The sequence below is a fragment of the Limulus polyphemus genome, unplaced genomic scaffold, assembly GCF_000517525.1.
Source record: "Limulus polyphemus unplaced genomic scaffold, Limulus_polyphemus-2.1.2 Scaffold410, whole genome shotgun sequence".
Classification (NCBI taxonomy): domain Eukaryota; kingdom Metazoa; phylum Arthropoda; class Merostomata; order Xiphosura; family Limulidae; genus Limulus; species Limulus polyphemus.
In genome coordinates, this window is record NW_013666020.1 from 519,669 (window position 1) to 535,789 (window position 16,121).

Sequence of the window (16,121 nt, forward strand, 5' to 3'; positions counted from 1 at the left end):
TACTTTCTAAAATATCAAATTTTAACACATTAATGATTTTAAGACTGGCCTGTTAACGGTCCAAGTACGGAATATACGGTACAGCTTAGAGAGGAGCACCTAATAGGTTAATAAAGAAACTTAGTGGAAATTACATGTTATAGGAGGAGCACCTAATGGGTTAATAAAGAAACTTAGTGGAAATTACATGTTATAGGAGGAGCACCTAATGGGTTAATAAAGAAACTTAGTGTAAATTACATGTTATAGGAGGAGCACCTAATGGGTTAATAAAGAAACTTAGTGGAAATTACATGTTATAGGAGGAGCACCTAATGGGTTAATAAAAAAACTTAGTGTAAATTACATGTTATAGGAGGAGCACCTAATGGGTTAATAAAAAAACTTAGTGGAAATTACATGTTATAGGAGGAGCACCTAATGGGTTAATAAAAAACTTAATTTTTCTATCGTATGTTTTCAAACCATCATTGAAGGATAATATTAACCAGTTTAATTAAAGAGGCCAACATCCGTAGGCGAATGTAACATTTTTCCGCCATGCAATCCCAACATGGCCAATTTTGACACAAAAAAAAATCGTGAAAAACATAGAAAAATCTAAAACTGTCTATATCACTTCTTGGGACCTACAAGAATGTATCTTTGTACCAAATCTCGTGTAAATTGGTTAATATAAAGATGAATAGTTCAGAAAAACCACAAATTGTAGTTTCCTCGCTGAAAAATTGAGAAATGAGAACAATTCCACAATTGTCTATATCTCTGTTTGGGACCTGCAAAGAGTATCTCTGTGCTAAATTCCATGAAAGTTGGTCGAAACAAGATTAAGTAATTTACCTAAACCCCTAAAAATTATGGATTTGTTTAACATTTTGATCCTCCTAAAATAATCAAAAATGACATATCCCACATTTTTGTAAGAACATGTATGGGACCTGTAAAAAAATACCTTTGTACATTGGTCAAAATATGGCCGAGTAATTGACCAAAAATCCCAAAATTATGCTTTTTTTGTGAACTCTGATCCCCTAAAAAGACTCAAAATGGGTAAGTCCAACATTTCTGCATGTCAGTGTATTGTGCCATTTTCATCTTGATTGCTGTAAATATGACCGCACAGGATCCCAAAATATACATTTTTGGGTTGTTCCACCTTTGACCCCATAAAATCCTCAATGAGGCCTAAATATAAAAACAAAAAATTAAAAAGACGTCCCTACCAAGTTTCAAGTCAATCTGCCGAGAAATTAGGGAATGATATTTGATTGAAAAGTGTTTGGAAGAAAAAGAGACAATAGAAAAACTGTATGTCTCTCTGCGGAGACATAAAAAAAAGAGAGTTATTCTTCGTTGAGTATCTTCCTCACTTTTTGTTTGAGAAATAGATACACCATTACACTTACTTCAAACGTTCAGCATGTTGAGTTAATGTTACTTCTAGTTTCAAGTATAGTCATGTAATTACTTAGCGTTGGCTTTAGGGACTCGTTCTGCAAGGTTTATACTACGTTAGTTTGTGATACGTTTTGTATTTTTGGTGTTGCCCCCTCTATTCAGAACTCAGTTGAACTTCATTACACATTTCGTGGTCATTCATGCTAAAGTTTCTATATTTTGGTGCGCGATACGTATTGCGCAAGATTTCTGTCCTACCTCACGAGTATAGAGAATAAATACAACAACATGGAACCTCTATTAGATATAGAAAGAGCGCGAAAATTCCCCAAAGGTCAACTATGAACCACAATAACTATAAAGATGTAGAATACGTCGATATAACATTTTCGAACTACTCCATTTTTTGTTTGCTCTTTTAGCTAAAAGATTCGTCTGGCAATGATAAATTATTACACTGGGTTTTCCTTCATACCACAGGAGTGTATAAGACTACGTGGTTGCTTTATTCGGTGAACCTTTAAAAAACTTACACATAAAATTAATAAAACTTAACAAAAATGTTATTTGTGACGAATTATCCAAATATTATTTCGAAGCAAAAAGATCCTGGCGTGGAAAATAATTTTTCTGTTAAAGGAAACGACTTTTTTTTTCGTGCGTGTGTTTCTTATAACAAAGCCACATCGGGCTATTTGCTGTGTCCACCGAGAGGAATCGAACCCCTGATTTTAGGATAGTAAATCCGAAGACTTGCCACTATTCCACAAGGGGACACTTTTTTTGATTAAGTCTCGTGAGTATTGAACAGACACTTTTAATACATTAAATGGTTCGTCTTCCTCTCTGGCATACCAAGTAATTATATTTCTTCTAATGCTTAAGGGCCTGGTGGTTAGAGCGCTCGACTCACAATCTGAGGGTTGTGGGGTCAAATATTCATCAGCACAAATAGTTTTGTATGAAATGTGTTAAAAAAACTGTTTGGATCCATATGGGCCTGAGGGTCGCGGGTTCGAATCAACGTCACGCCAAACATACTCGCCCTTTCAGCCGTGGGGACGTTATAATGTGACGGTCAATCCCACTATTGGTAAAAGAGTTGGCGGTGGGTGGTGTTGATTAGCTGCCTTTCCTCTAGTCTATCACTGATAAATTATGGATGGCTAGCGCAGATAGCCCTTGTGTAGCTTGGCGGTGGGTGGTGTTGATTAGCTGCCTTTCCTCTAGTCTATCACTGATAAATTATGGATGGCTAGCGCAGATAGCCCTTGTGTAGCTTGGCGGTGGGTGGTGTTGATTAGCTGCCTTTCTTCTAGTCTATCACTGATAAATTATGGATGGCTAGCGCAGATAGCCTTTGTGTAGCTTTGAGCGAAACTCAAAGTAAACCAAATCCAATGCTTAATTCTATGACGTGTAGCTCTCGAGATACCAAATCCTAATAGGTTAAATAGTTAATTAATATTATACATTAATCATCGGTTTGTGACAGCGGTCAGCATCATGAAATGTGGTCAAGAATTCAAAGTTTTGTAAAAAATCTCACCAAACCAACACAGTTCACATTTCAATCAATTTACTACTTCAAAATATCAAATTTAACACATAATGATTTAAGATATCTCAAAAATAAAAAATCACCAGATCCAAAGTCTCCATTTTTTACCTAACAAAATGGTATTCGAAACTTTATAATACCGATGTAAAAACTATAAGTGATCGGATCCTTTTAGTTAAGATGTTCAACAAACGTTACAACATCACCAACCTCGCCTAACACACAGGTAAGCAACTTTTGAAATATTTCTATAAACCTTGTATTCACGGTCGTGCCCTAAAAGTACACGTTTGAAAGCAGTTTCAAATACTCATAAACTACCTAATAATCAATGCAAAACACACGCTCAGGTGCAACAAAAGTTGCTTGGTAACTGTATCAAATGAACTATGAATTACACTATCTCGTTCACGAGACGCTTTATTTTTGTAGGTCTCCAGTAATGACTTTAAAATGTGTTGTACACCCATCATATACATGATTTGTACTTCTCGTCTTTTTTAGCTAGAAAGTAGACATTTCATGTTCACCAACATTGTTCAAAAATGTTAGCACATACAATGGTACGATTGTCGAATAACACAGCCAAATTCCTTTTTCTCCAGCTACCTATCGTTCTGGATCCTTCTGTTATAATATCACTAAGAGTTTTCTATTGGAAAAGGTTGTTGTAAAGTGAACATACTACGCAAAAGGAGAAAATGATCATTTCACTGGCGAGACAGATAATACCTTAAGGACATATCTTCCATTATTTTTATTTTTTTATTGAAATGGCCAACAGTGAAACGCGTAATAGCGCATGCGCACTAAAAGGCATGAAATTGTATAATATTGTATATAATGCCATGCTTTTTCGGTCTGGAACAGAATAACAAAATATCTAGAGAACATTTACAGAATATCATCAGATCTTCAGTATAAGTGCTGTACATTCGACCTATGCTCTCGTTACAGATTGTTTTTGAAATAAATAAAGATTATTTTTACACTGTCACACTATGTACAATCTCTTCGTTTTTTTTTAACTCAGTAAAAGTTAAACTCCTTGATGCATTTCTTGGTCGTTCCCCAGTTAAGGAAAATTTCTATAAAAACGCTTTTTTATATAGCAAATGCGCTAAAACAGTTCTAAAAAAACATATACAGTTACAAAGCATTACAAACTTACACTTGAAAACTACAGTTATAATATAAATCAGTTCTAACCCCTCATGCGAACTAGAATGTTATCCTGTCGAATTTTATATAGCTTGATAGAGATACTCCTTTGGATCAGTTCTTTGTTGATATTTATCTTTATGTCCTTTCATTGCTAAAAATATGTTAAGGCAACAGTTTAGCTTTCAATCTAGATCTGTGGTGCTGTTCGTTTCTTCCCCCACCTTAAGTTTCTGTAATATGAAAACATAGTAGCTGACGTTAATCACAAAACCCGTACCCATGACCAGTAGAGAACTGCTGTTTTAAAAATGTTTAGCTTTCATCAGCCATTTAAAACACTGTCACACAAAAACCTGTAACCATAACCAGCAGAAACTGCTGTTTCGAAGTGTATCAGCTTTCATCACCATAACTGGATCCATTTAAAACAGTGTCGCATAAAAATTAAATCAGTTAAAAAAAACTTAAGTTAGCTCTTTTAAGTCAATTACAGGACTATTCCTTATAGAAAAACTTACCCACTAACCTTAACCCTCACGGTGTAAGCATAAAACAATCTATCAAAGAATATATAAAACAGTCATTTTAGAAGAGATATTAAAGTCTTTAAAACACATAATGAGGTTAAACATTCAGAATAATACACGGTATAGTCAGCGTTTTAGAATATTTATAAACTAAGTCCCGCTGAAACTTACCAAAGTAATATTTCTACAACACTATCTTACTATAATAAGATATAACAAAACACAAAATGCTAAACTGAGTATTTTCAAAATGTCTGCAAACCAAAGATAATATCGTGTTACATCTACGTGGTTTTTATTTCTAAGGCCTTAAAGTCACAGTTGTACAAATGTAACAAGGATTTCTAAACTTTATTTTGTTAAATTGATAATTTCAGTCATCACTCAACTTGGCCTTGGTTTACTAGTAGCTGTTTACATCGAGTTTGAATGTAGCACCCCCCCCCCCTTCCCCGTGTTTCAGAACTGAGATTATTATCTCGGTCCAAGACTGAACTGATAATAGTTTGAAAAGTTGTTTGGTCAAGTACCTCATTACACCAGAGTCGTAAATGGCTGCTTTTAAATGTATCTTTTAAATCACCATTTAGTCCCCTTCCCATTTCTCCGCGTTAGAGTTCTTAAATAGTCACTTTCATAAAAAATGAGGTCACTTGGAATATGTTTTTACTCGTAGAGTAAGCTCTTATATATGTTGAACTTTTAACTTAACGTTTTAATTACCTTTTTTATGTTAACTAAATATCTTTTTTATGTATATGTAATTGTAGTGTGTTTGTTTTTTTCGGAATTTCGAATTTTTGCGCAAAGTTACACAAGGGCTTCCTTCAGATAGCAGTCATTAATTTTGAACAAAAAGGCTAGAAAGAAGGAAGGCAGCTAGTAAATAACACCCACCGCAGACTTTTAGGCTGCTCTTGTCTGACTAAATAGTGGAATTTTACCGTTACTTTTATAAAGAACTCACGGCCCCAAAATGAGAGGCGTGTTTTTGCGACAACGGGACGCAAACTATGATCCTCGTAATCGTGGACCCGGAACGTTACCCTCTAGGTCGCGCCACAGTTCAGTTGTCACAAAATAAACAAGCTAACTCGTAACCTGTGTTAGAAATATGTCTTTTTTTTTAAACAGTAAGAACAACTTATAATAACAACATATTTATATCACTTACCACGTGCAAAAATGAAAAGAATGCAATATTGTTTGTTCTAAAAAGTATGTATGCAAATATTTACACATTTTTTTAATTCAAAACCGTACGAGGACGCATCGTTTCAATAGCATCCCAAATACAATGTATTTACAAACAATGGTTGTGGTGCTGCTGTGATTGAATGTTTCACAGAATCATTTACTTTGGGATCACTCTTACCCGCAGTGTGTCAGTGATACATTCAATCGTCTTTGTTCAACAACTCCGCTCAACAATCCTGTCGTTTAGACAGCGCGAGACAAGTTTTTGTTAGCGTGTCAGCTTGCGAACAGGTTGCATCGACCAGCCTACTGTCTCAAATCACGTGGTCTTTTGCGAATTCTTAATGTAAGACAAATGTACGCGAGAAAAGCCTGTGACAGTTCTACCAAACCGGTTGTATGGGTGCCATTAAAACTTCAAAACGCATGTTGATTATTTAGCAACAAAAACTGTATTTACATATAAAAATACTTTAAAACACGCAGAAATATTCGCCTGTTCAATCACATTATAAACTTAACTATATGTTCTTTTCAGCTGTTCGTAATTACTTATATAGTCATGTAGTTATTCCAACAGACTTGACATCCTGAGATTCGTGTGTCGAGCATGTCAGACGTAGGTACATTTCATGTTAGAAAATAGGTTCACATTTAATAGGCACTGAATAATTACACTACTATTTTGTTAAATAAAACTAATTAAGAAAAAGGCTGTATTAAAAATTTAGCAAGGTACAGTACACCAACCACATGTGTTTTATAAATAAAAAAAATTATCAAGGTATAGTAAACCAACCACATGTGTTTTATAACTAAAAGAAATAGTTCTCTTTTGTAATAACAAACTTGAAAGCAAAAACAGGGTTTTCAAAAAAAAATTAAATAATATAATTGGAGAAAGATAAGTGTCTCTTTGAAGAAAAGAAAAAAAAAAGATCTGATGTGTTAAATACAAGCTGATGTCATAAAATCTACTACTTGACATCATGACATTAGAATACTATCAAGTACGTTTTAATCTTTCTCTATTTATTTTCATGCTCTTGAAATTTATTTATTTATGTAAAAAGTACACGATATATTATTATATTTAAATTTTTTACCCAGGTTCTGTTCTTCCAATATTACAATTTTGCTATTTAATAGGTGTACTCCTTGAAAAAAAAAACTTTTTCAACCATCCATGAATCGTAAACTTTCTACTGATGACGAAGTCAACACATGCAGGAGATCGCCACAAAAATACTAATTGTTCTTCATATATCAATACGATATTTTCAAATTTCTTTTCTAGTAATAAACGGTAGAAAGATATGTGCTTTTATCAACATTTCGCCGATTTTTTTTTTCTTTCACTTTCTAAGACCATTTATCGTAATTTTGATGAGCAGTACAGACCGCCTACACACAAACCAAGCGAGCCGATTGAACCCTTGACGGTAATGGTAAAGCCTGTCCCCATTGAGTGGGCCCGTAACTTAAGGGAAATGAGTCGTGCCGGCAAATAACAAAAACAACTTATAACCACAAAGCTAAGGAGCCAAGGTAATCCACCCACCCTTCATCCTCTGCACCCACAATCACATCAATCATTTCGTAGAAACAGTAAGAACGAACTACGGCCTGATGTAATTAAGAGGTGAGTACAACAATTAAGAAAAACGAGCTTCTGTAATCTGAAAAAATAATTCATAAATAGAGATCTCAACTAGAAAACGTAAACCTATCGCTGAACGTGTTCCAATAAAAAAAATACATATAGTTAACAAAACTCATGAAACAAATAAGATTTTTTGTTGATTCTCATGTTGTAGGAGAGAATACACCTTTATTTACCAACAAATTATCTTAAAAGTTTCACCTTTGGTTACTACGGTAGGTTTGTTTGTAGTTAAGCACAAAGTTAAACAATGAGTTATCTATGAAACCAGATTTTTAGGATTATAAGGTCACAGACTTACCACTGATCCACTAGAGGTCTACTGCGATAGGAAGCGTAACAATACCATACATTTCTAAAGAGTCCGCTGGACTTTTGTTTTGGTCTAATAACATTGTATTTCAAGGTGCTAAGTAAAGCAATTCACAGAAGAGGGAGAACACCCTTCCTAACTCCTTTAAAGCTATAACTGTATAACAATTTATTTAATGATGTTAATCATAAGAGAATGAATTTTCTAACATGTACACCTACAGGTCTATCATAAGGGCATGCGGTTAACAGAGATGTCAAACAAAATGTAAGTAGATACAAGTTCTTTTTGAATTCCCTCGAGGTTTGAGAATTGATTCACCTTAACTGAAGAAAACCAACAATGTATACACATACTTGAAATTGCGCCCACCATCAGTGTTAACCTGGGGGGTAGTGCCCCTGCACTTGCCAACGAACCTACCAGAACCACGGGGCGGGCGGACTACAAAGAGATCGACATCTCCATCCTGCAAGCACGTGAAGTGCTTCAGGCCGACACACCTGAAGACAACTTCTGCTCTTAGGGGACAACGTGGTGTAATCATCACTAAATCCGTCACGGGAGGTCACTTTCACACTAATTGAACAGGGACCATTTGTCTATTTTCTCAGAAAAACAACATTGAGATACACATACATACATTTCACACCAGGGAAGACATCGTGTAATATTAAATATATTGAATATTGAAGGACAAAATGAACCCAACAATCAAATTACTCGAAAAAAATCATTACTGTAGTCATATAAAAAACAAAACCAAAACATATACCATCGACAATGAGCTACAACTAACACTTTTATCTATTCGTTTTATATTACATTTTCATATATAGGACGTCGGTGGCAATTTATCAGTCTAACTTGATTTTATAACATTTACAATGAAACTAACATGATCATTTGATAAAATTCGAATCTCCTAGTATTTAAATTTATCCACAAAATATTATTCACTGTGAAGATTCTTGCCGAAGAAAATTAAGATCTCCGATTGGTTGTTAAGACAGGCTGGCTACTGGGGCCAGTATTGGTCAAACCACAAAAAAGTTCTATTGTGTACAATAAATCTGCAGTGGACAAGATACAAATAGTAAGTAGGCCGAACTTATTGTGGTCAGCTAGAGAATTTGGCCAGGAGGGTATGGGCTTGGTAAAAGATTGAAACGGGGTCTGGGGAAGTGCGGCCCGTAGGCGCTTTCAAGCGTTATATATCAGTTTTCGTGAATGAACCCGTGAAAAGTACTGCTAAACGTGTACACGTTTTTCACGTGTAATCATCACACAGTCCGCACACACAATATCGACCAAAGCCTGTAACAACATCTAAACGTAACTAAAACATAGGGACACACCTTGTTTACATGTACAGACAAAAAAAACACAAAAACTTAAATTAATTCACACAGTTTTGAAATTCGAATAGACAGAACTTACATTCAAGTAATAGCGCAATTGTTTATTTCTGACCTCAATATTTTGCGCTTTTTTTTGGAAACACGCGCCTGTCACGTGTAACAGATGATATGCTATATTCAAACGGTGGGAAGTTATCTAGTCATTCACTGGTGAGAAAAGGAAACCATCTGTTATGCAAACTACAAAAACTGTTTTAAATTAAACCACACAAATAAATAAAATATCCCACAGAATAGTGGCCTCAATTTTCAATTATGTCTCTCTGGGTTCATACACATTTGTTAATAAAATCGGCAGAAGAAATTAGAAATATAACAAAAATGAATAATCTAAAAGGAAATATATAAGCAAGTTATAATTTATTTTGTTGAGTATGTTGTGCAACTTACAAACTCATTCACTTATATAAAACTGATAAGTATGCCAAAGTATAACATTAAAGATTTTGTGTATCATATAATTCACTTTTTTACTTAGTACCGCAGTGATAACATATTTACATCAACAAGGTAGATATATATACTTGCTGAATTAGTGTTTATCTGCCGATTAACAGATAGTAATCACGTGATGTTGCTGTTGTTTGGCAATTGGGTAAAACAAATGAAACAAAAGCTGCGACTAACCTAGAAACTGGTTACTGCTGGCCGAAATCAGAGTCTTGAGATACGAACTGCTACTCTGCAGCCGATGCTGAAAATCGACTTTCGCTGCTGTTTTGTAGCTTTCCTCCATATCTTTGGTACAACACGACCTGTTGGAGGGGCAAAGTTCCAGGTGGTCCCCTGTAATGACCACAATACAGATTAATATTGATGTTACTGGATCATTAACATCACATAATACATATTCAGTTCTAGAATAAGGAATTATCCTACCAGAAAGATTTTGTTACCCTTATGTTTGCATGGCAAATCTTGTTGGTTGTGAAACATGAAACTACGGAACTTACTATGAAAATGCTATATATATATATGTTTAAACCTACGAATAACAAAGCATACACTTTCTCTTATATAATAATGGAATATTTGTTGTCTCAAACAAAGGAAAGTACAAAGTACGAGGAACGACGGTATTTCTAAGTGTCAGCCAAATAGTAAGAATATATCTTATGACCATAACGAATAAAATTAACGTTGTAAATTACGTTGACTTTAGAAGCACATCTAAACTAATAAATTAACCATTTCTTCGTTTATGGTGTTTCTTATTTCTGCACCAGTTTGAAAGCCCACTTAATAGATATTAAAAAATAAGAGTTTGTTTTTGTTTTTTCGTTACCTTTAACTTCACTATCCGGCACTTGACGAGAAATGCCTATCTGTTTAGTAGTAAATATCCGCTGCACATCGGTACACATTGCAGCATCGTTCACGGGTTCCAGATCGCCCGGAGTTTCCGTCTTCCTATCGGTAGGTCCCGCCGATACCATAACTAACAGAGATGCCAGAAAAAAGATTCCTCTTGCCATATTTAGAATTACCAACAACTGTTGACCTAGAACGTCTGTGCGTGTTTATTCTAGATACGGAGACAAATTTTATAACGAGCGAACTTTCGTCACGATAGCTAGGTTACAACAATTACCGTCAATTTCCTCACTCTCTTGCCATCTCAGTCACCGCAGTCATGCCGCCTCACAGGCCTTTGTAACATCGCTCTTGAACGTCATAACTCTCTTCGAATGTTTATTGGCTACAGAGAAATGACGTCGACACAGTTCTATGAAAGACAAAATCGGTAAAACTAATTTACAATATCAATTGTTATACGATACTTTTTATAACCTGGAGAAGTCTAGTGTTTTCATGTAGGACAAACATTATTCCCGTTCAGTCAAAATTTAACAAACAACGATTTGTAAGCACAGGATATTTACTGTACAAAACACACTACTTGTTGCGACAGTACCTTGGTCTGTATTATTCTTTTGTACTCTCGAAACATGTAGCATGTTTCTATAACAACTATTATTGTGTAAACAAATTGGTTTTTGTTACTAATTTATTAGGCTAGAGTGAACAATCGCGAATTACATTAATAAACCTATAAGGGGAAAAGATAATTAGGATTTATGTCTTTTAATTTCTACGTAGTTGGTCTCAACAATCAATTATCATACATTCTCTTAGGAAGATACGATTGTAAAATCACACAACTAAATATTAGATAGTGATATGAACTAGAGGAACTATTAACATATAAACTTCCAGTGGCTCAGTGGTAGGCTTGATGGTTTATAATGATAAATTTGAAGATTCGATCACTGTAGTGGGCATGGTGCACAAAGCCCATTGCGCTTAACAACCAAGTTTCATATGTTCTGAATGACCAGTAGAACCCCTACTACCCTAATATTAACCAAGTTTTATGTGTTCTGAATGATCATTGGAACTCTTTTTTTCTTTTTTTTTATTCCTGTAAACTCCCAGTGGAGCATAGGGCCGCAACAACACCTCGCCAATGGAAGTTGTTGTTGCAGTTACTTGTAGCAGGTTGGTTTTTACGGGGTTGAGTTGCTAGCCCAACCCTCCTCCTTTCTCATCCTGGACTTAGGACCAGGCAAAGGCGGAGGTTGGCATGTTTGGTGTGACGGGGATTCGAACCCGCGACCCTCAGATTACGAGTCGAGCGCTCTAACCACCTGGCCATAAAAAAGAAGCAGAAGAAAGAATAACAAGAAATTCAAACTTTTTGCTATGATATTTATAGACATTCCCAGAACTTGTGACCCAGTTATTACATAGATATTGTTATAAAAGGAAACACTGTATAGTATTGTAAAGTTCTGATGACTTATTGAGGAGATATTTAAAATACCATTTCGATTAACAATCTGAGCCATCCCTACATTGGCAGTACTTGATAGGAACAATACGCACAACACAGAATGTGTACACAATATATACAGTTTAAACATTATACAACGGACAAGACAACTAACTTTATGTACGATCAACAGCAAAGTAACTTCAGAAACGATCACGAATAACACCAAAGTCTTTCTGACTCAACCGACAGCACCATCAAATCAATGAGACATTTTTCTGCTATAGTACTAAGCTTCGACATAGAGAAGTTAACACCATAGCTGCAGAGGATGGAGGGCATGAGCCTGTTAAACCGGGTTAACACCATAGCTGCAGAAGCTGGATGGCATGAGTATGTTAAACCGGGTTAACACCATAGCTGCAGAAGATGGAGAGCATGAGCCTGTTAAACTGAATAGGAAAATTATCGCAAATCTCAAAATGGTGAACAATAACTTGATTAGTGTTAACTAATCATGAGATCGCAGCTCTAACAACCTTATAAAGGGACCATTCCCTACTTTAAACTGGAAAAATGTGAGCCATAGAATCTTGTAGCCTCAAATGAATCTCTTTTATTGAAATAAGTTTGAACTTGATTTACAGCACCTTCATTGTAATTCCAGCACGATTAGAATGAAATACTTAAACTACTGTATAACAAGGTCATTTGAACAAATATGACATCAAAACGCTGAGAACATGACTATATTATGGGATAAGTTGAACATTAAGCGTTTAAGATATCTCAAAAGCAATAAGTTCTTACAAAAAATATTTTACAAGACACGTAAACAGGAAAAAGCAATTCTCCAAGTGTATGATTGTGTTACGTCTCTCGTCGTTTGTTAATTTTCCGCAGAAATTATTTCCGAGAAACTTCAGCGATACAAGTCCTTTCTTAAATAAAACGTGACTGTGGAAATTAAGTGTATTGCAAAGTTGAATTGAGAAAGAATAAACTATTTGTTAGTAATTTTATTTTAGATCATTAGTTAATAATTTTATTTTAGACCATTTGCTAGTAATCTAATTATATACCATTTGTTAGTAATTTTATTTTAGACCATTTGTTAGTAATTTAATTATAGACCATTTGTTAGTAATTTTAGTTTAGATAATTTACTAATAATTTTAGTTTAGACCATTTGTTAGTAATTTTATTTTAGACCATTTGTTAGTAAATTTAGTTTAGACCATTTGTTAGTAATTTTAGTTTAGACAGTTTGTAAGTAATTTTAGTTTAGACCATTTGGTAGTAATCTTTTGAGAAAAAAAATTTTCATTAGATTTTATGAAGTCATTATTAGTTTAACAAACATAACCGTGTTTTATATAGTTAAGTTTGTGACATACAAACACAATTGTGTTTTTATATGGTTTAGTTTGTGACAAACAAATATACAAACACAACCGTGTTTTATATAGTTTAGTTTGTGACAAACAAACACAACCGTGTTTTATGTGGTTTAGTTTGTACATACAATTATGCAAACACAAATATGTTTCATATGTCTTTATTTTCTGACATACAAATGTACAAACACAGCCATGTTTGATAAAGTTTAGTTTGTGGCAAACAAATATACAAACACAACCGTCTTTTATGTAATTTGTTTGTGCCAAACAAATATACAAACACAGCCGTGTTTGATATGGTTTAGTTTGTGACAAACAAATACAACCGTGGTTATCTTAATTAGTTTTATTATAGCTAGTTTCTCTACAAATAAGAGTATGAAAACGTTGTACTTTTTTATTACTTCGTTTCAAAGCACTGTTCATAATAGCCTTTGAATTATAACCGTGAACGAATACAACAGTTGAATATGTTATGTCTCAGAATTCTACAAAATAAGGATTGTAAATTAAAGACCAGAATGCCGTACTCATTTGTTTCGTAGTAAAATCTCTATATATTTTAAAACTTATTTTGTTTTTTTCTTTGTCTTTCTTTCAGAGCTTATATCAAAGCAGAAACAATTGATTCTCTGACTTTCATAAATATTCCAAAATAAACTATACTATATACTAATGGTGGCTTATTTTTGTTTGAAATAATAGTAGTTCTAAAGTCTTTACATCGGGGTCATTAAAGTCGGATTGCTTCTTCCTCCTGTCTTTGCGTTTGTTTTTTACCTAAGCTTTTAGGTATATACAAATATACTGCAGTAGCTAGCTAAGTCGTGCTTATAATAAGACGTATGATTTGTTAAGTTAAATCCCAAAAACTTCCTATTTTAGGGACATATGTGAATATATAAAAATAGGCTTAATCCTTAATTATGATATAAACCATACTGAACTTTAGCGTTGGACCACGATCTTATGACATTAATTTGTATATAAGCTTTTCGTCCGTTCTGCAGAAATAATTAATTTCAAAATGTTATTAATACACATCTGAGATAAAATGATTATTAGTTTAGGATCCATACATTTTACAAATGTACGTTTCCGAAAAATTTCGAAACTTACGTTTTTCTTTAATAGATACGAACTTTACCATTTTATTAATGAATCTGTTCAACACGTTGATTTGTTGTTTCTATGTCATGTGAATGAATCTATATGAGACGTTGACTCGTTGTTTCAATGTTATATTGATGAATCCTTACAACACGTTGACTTTCTTTTCTATGTATTGTTGATGAATATGTAGAACACATTGACTTGTTGTTTCTTTGTTACATTGATAAATCTGTACTACACGTTGACTTGTTGTTTCTATGTAATTTAATAAATCTGTAAAACACGTTAACTCGATGTTTTTATGTTATATTGATGGATCTGTAGAACACGTCGACTCGTTGTTTCTATATTATATTGATAAATCTGTAAAGCAACCTTCACTCGTTGTTTCTATATTATATAGATGAATCTGTGGAACACGTTGACTCATTGTTTCTATGTGATATTGATGGATCTGTAGAACACGTTGACTCGTTGTTTCTATGTTATATTAATGAATTTGTAGAACACGTTGACTCGTTTTTTCAATGTTAAATTGATTAATCTGTACAATAAGTTGACTTTTTGTTTCTGTGTTGTATCAACGAATCTGTAGAACACGTTGACTCGTTGTTTCCATGTTATATTAATGAATCTCTAGAACACGTTGACTTGTTGTTTCTATGTTATATTGAGGAATCTCTGGAACACATCAATTCGTTGTTTTTATGTTATAATGATGAATCTGTAGAACCTGTTGACTTGTTGTTTCTATGTTATATGAATAAACCAGTAGACAACGTTGAAATGGTGTTTGTGTATTTTATTTATCAATCTGTAGAACACGTCAACTTATTGTTTCTATGTTTTATTGATGAATGTGTACCATACATTGACTCGTTGTTTCTGTATTTTATTGATCAATCTGTAGAACGCGTCTAATTCTTATTTCTATGTTTCATTGATCAATCTGTAGAACACGTTGAATAGTTGTTTCTTTGTCATATTGATAAATCTGTAAAGCAACCTTCACTCGTTGTTTCTATATTATATAGATGAATCTGTGGAACACGTTGACTCATTGTTTCTATGTTATAATGACGAATCTGTAGACCATGTTGAATTGTTGTTTCTTTGTTATATTGATGAATCTGTAGTATAAGTTGACTTTTTGTTTCTATGTTATATTAATGAAACTGAAAAAAAGGTTAACTCGTTGTTTCTATGTTATATTGATGAATCTGCAGAAAACGTTGACTTGTTGTTTTTATGTTATATTAATGAATCTGTAGGACACGTTGGCTCGTTGTTTTAATGTTATGTTGATGAATCTGTAGAACACGTTGAGTTGTTGTTTCTAAGTTATATTAATGTGTCTGTAGAACACGTTGACTTGTTGTTTCAATGTTAAATTGGTGAATCTGTACAATAAGTTGACTTGTTGTTTCATGTTGTATTAATGAATCTGTAGAAGACTTTGACTCGTTGTTTCAATGTTATTTTGATGAATCTTTACAACACGTTGATTTTATTATTTATATTATTGATGAATCTGTAGAACACGTCAACTCTTTGTTTCTGTGTTATAATTAAGTATCTGTAAATTATGTTG

The 16,121-nt window shown here is 33.8% G+C and overlaps 1 protein-coding gene across 2 annotated transcripts in view; it reads right to left on the reverse strand.

The window, feature by feature from the left end:
• The window catches only part of LOC106458058 (glypican-5-like), a 111,850-nt gene extending 100,976 nt beyond the window's left edge, over positions 1-10,874 (reverse strand). For both annotated transcript variants that reach the window (XM_022384188.1, XM_013917513.2), the window contains exons 1-2: positions 10,530-10,874; positions 9,872-10,030 (exon numbers count right to left, since the gene is read on the reverse strand). In XM_022384188.1, coding sequence (XP_022239896.1) covers positions 9,872-10,030; positions 10,530-10,719 — 349 coding nt within the window. In that variant the 5' untranslated portion in view covers positions 10,720-10,874. The remainder of the gene's footprint in view (positions 1-9,871; positions 10,031-10,529) is intronic.
• Positions 10,875-16,121: the final 5,247 nt, after the last annotated feature.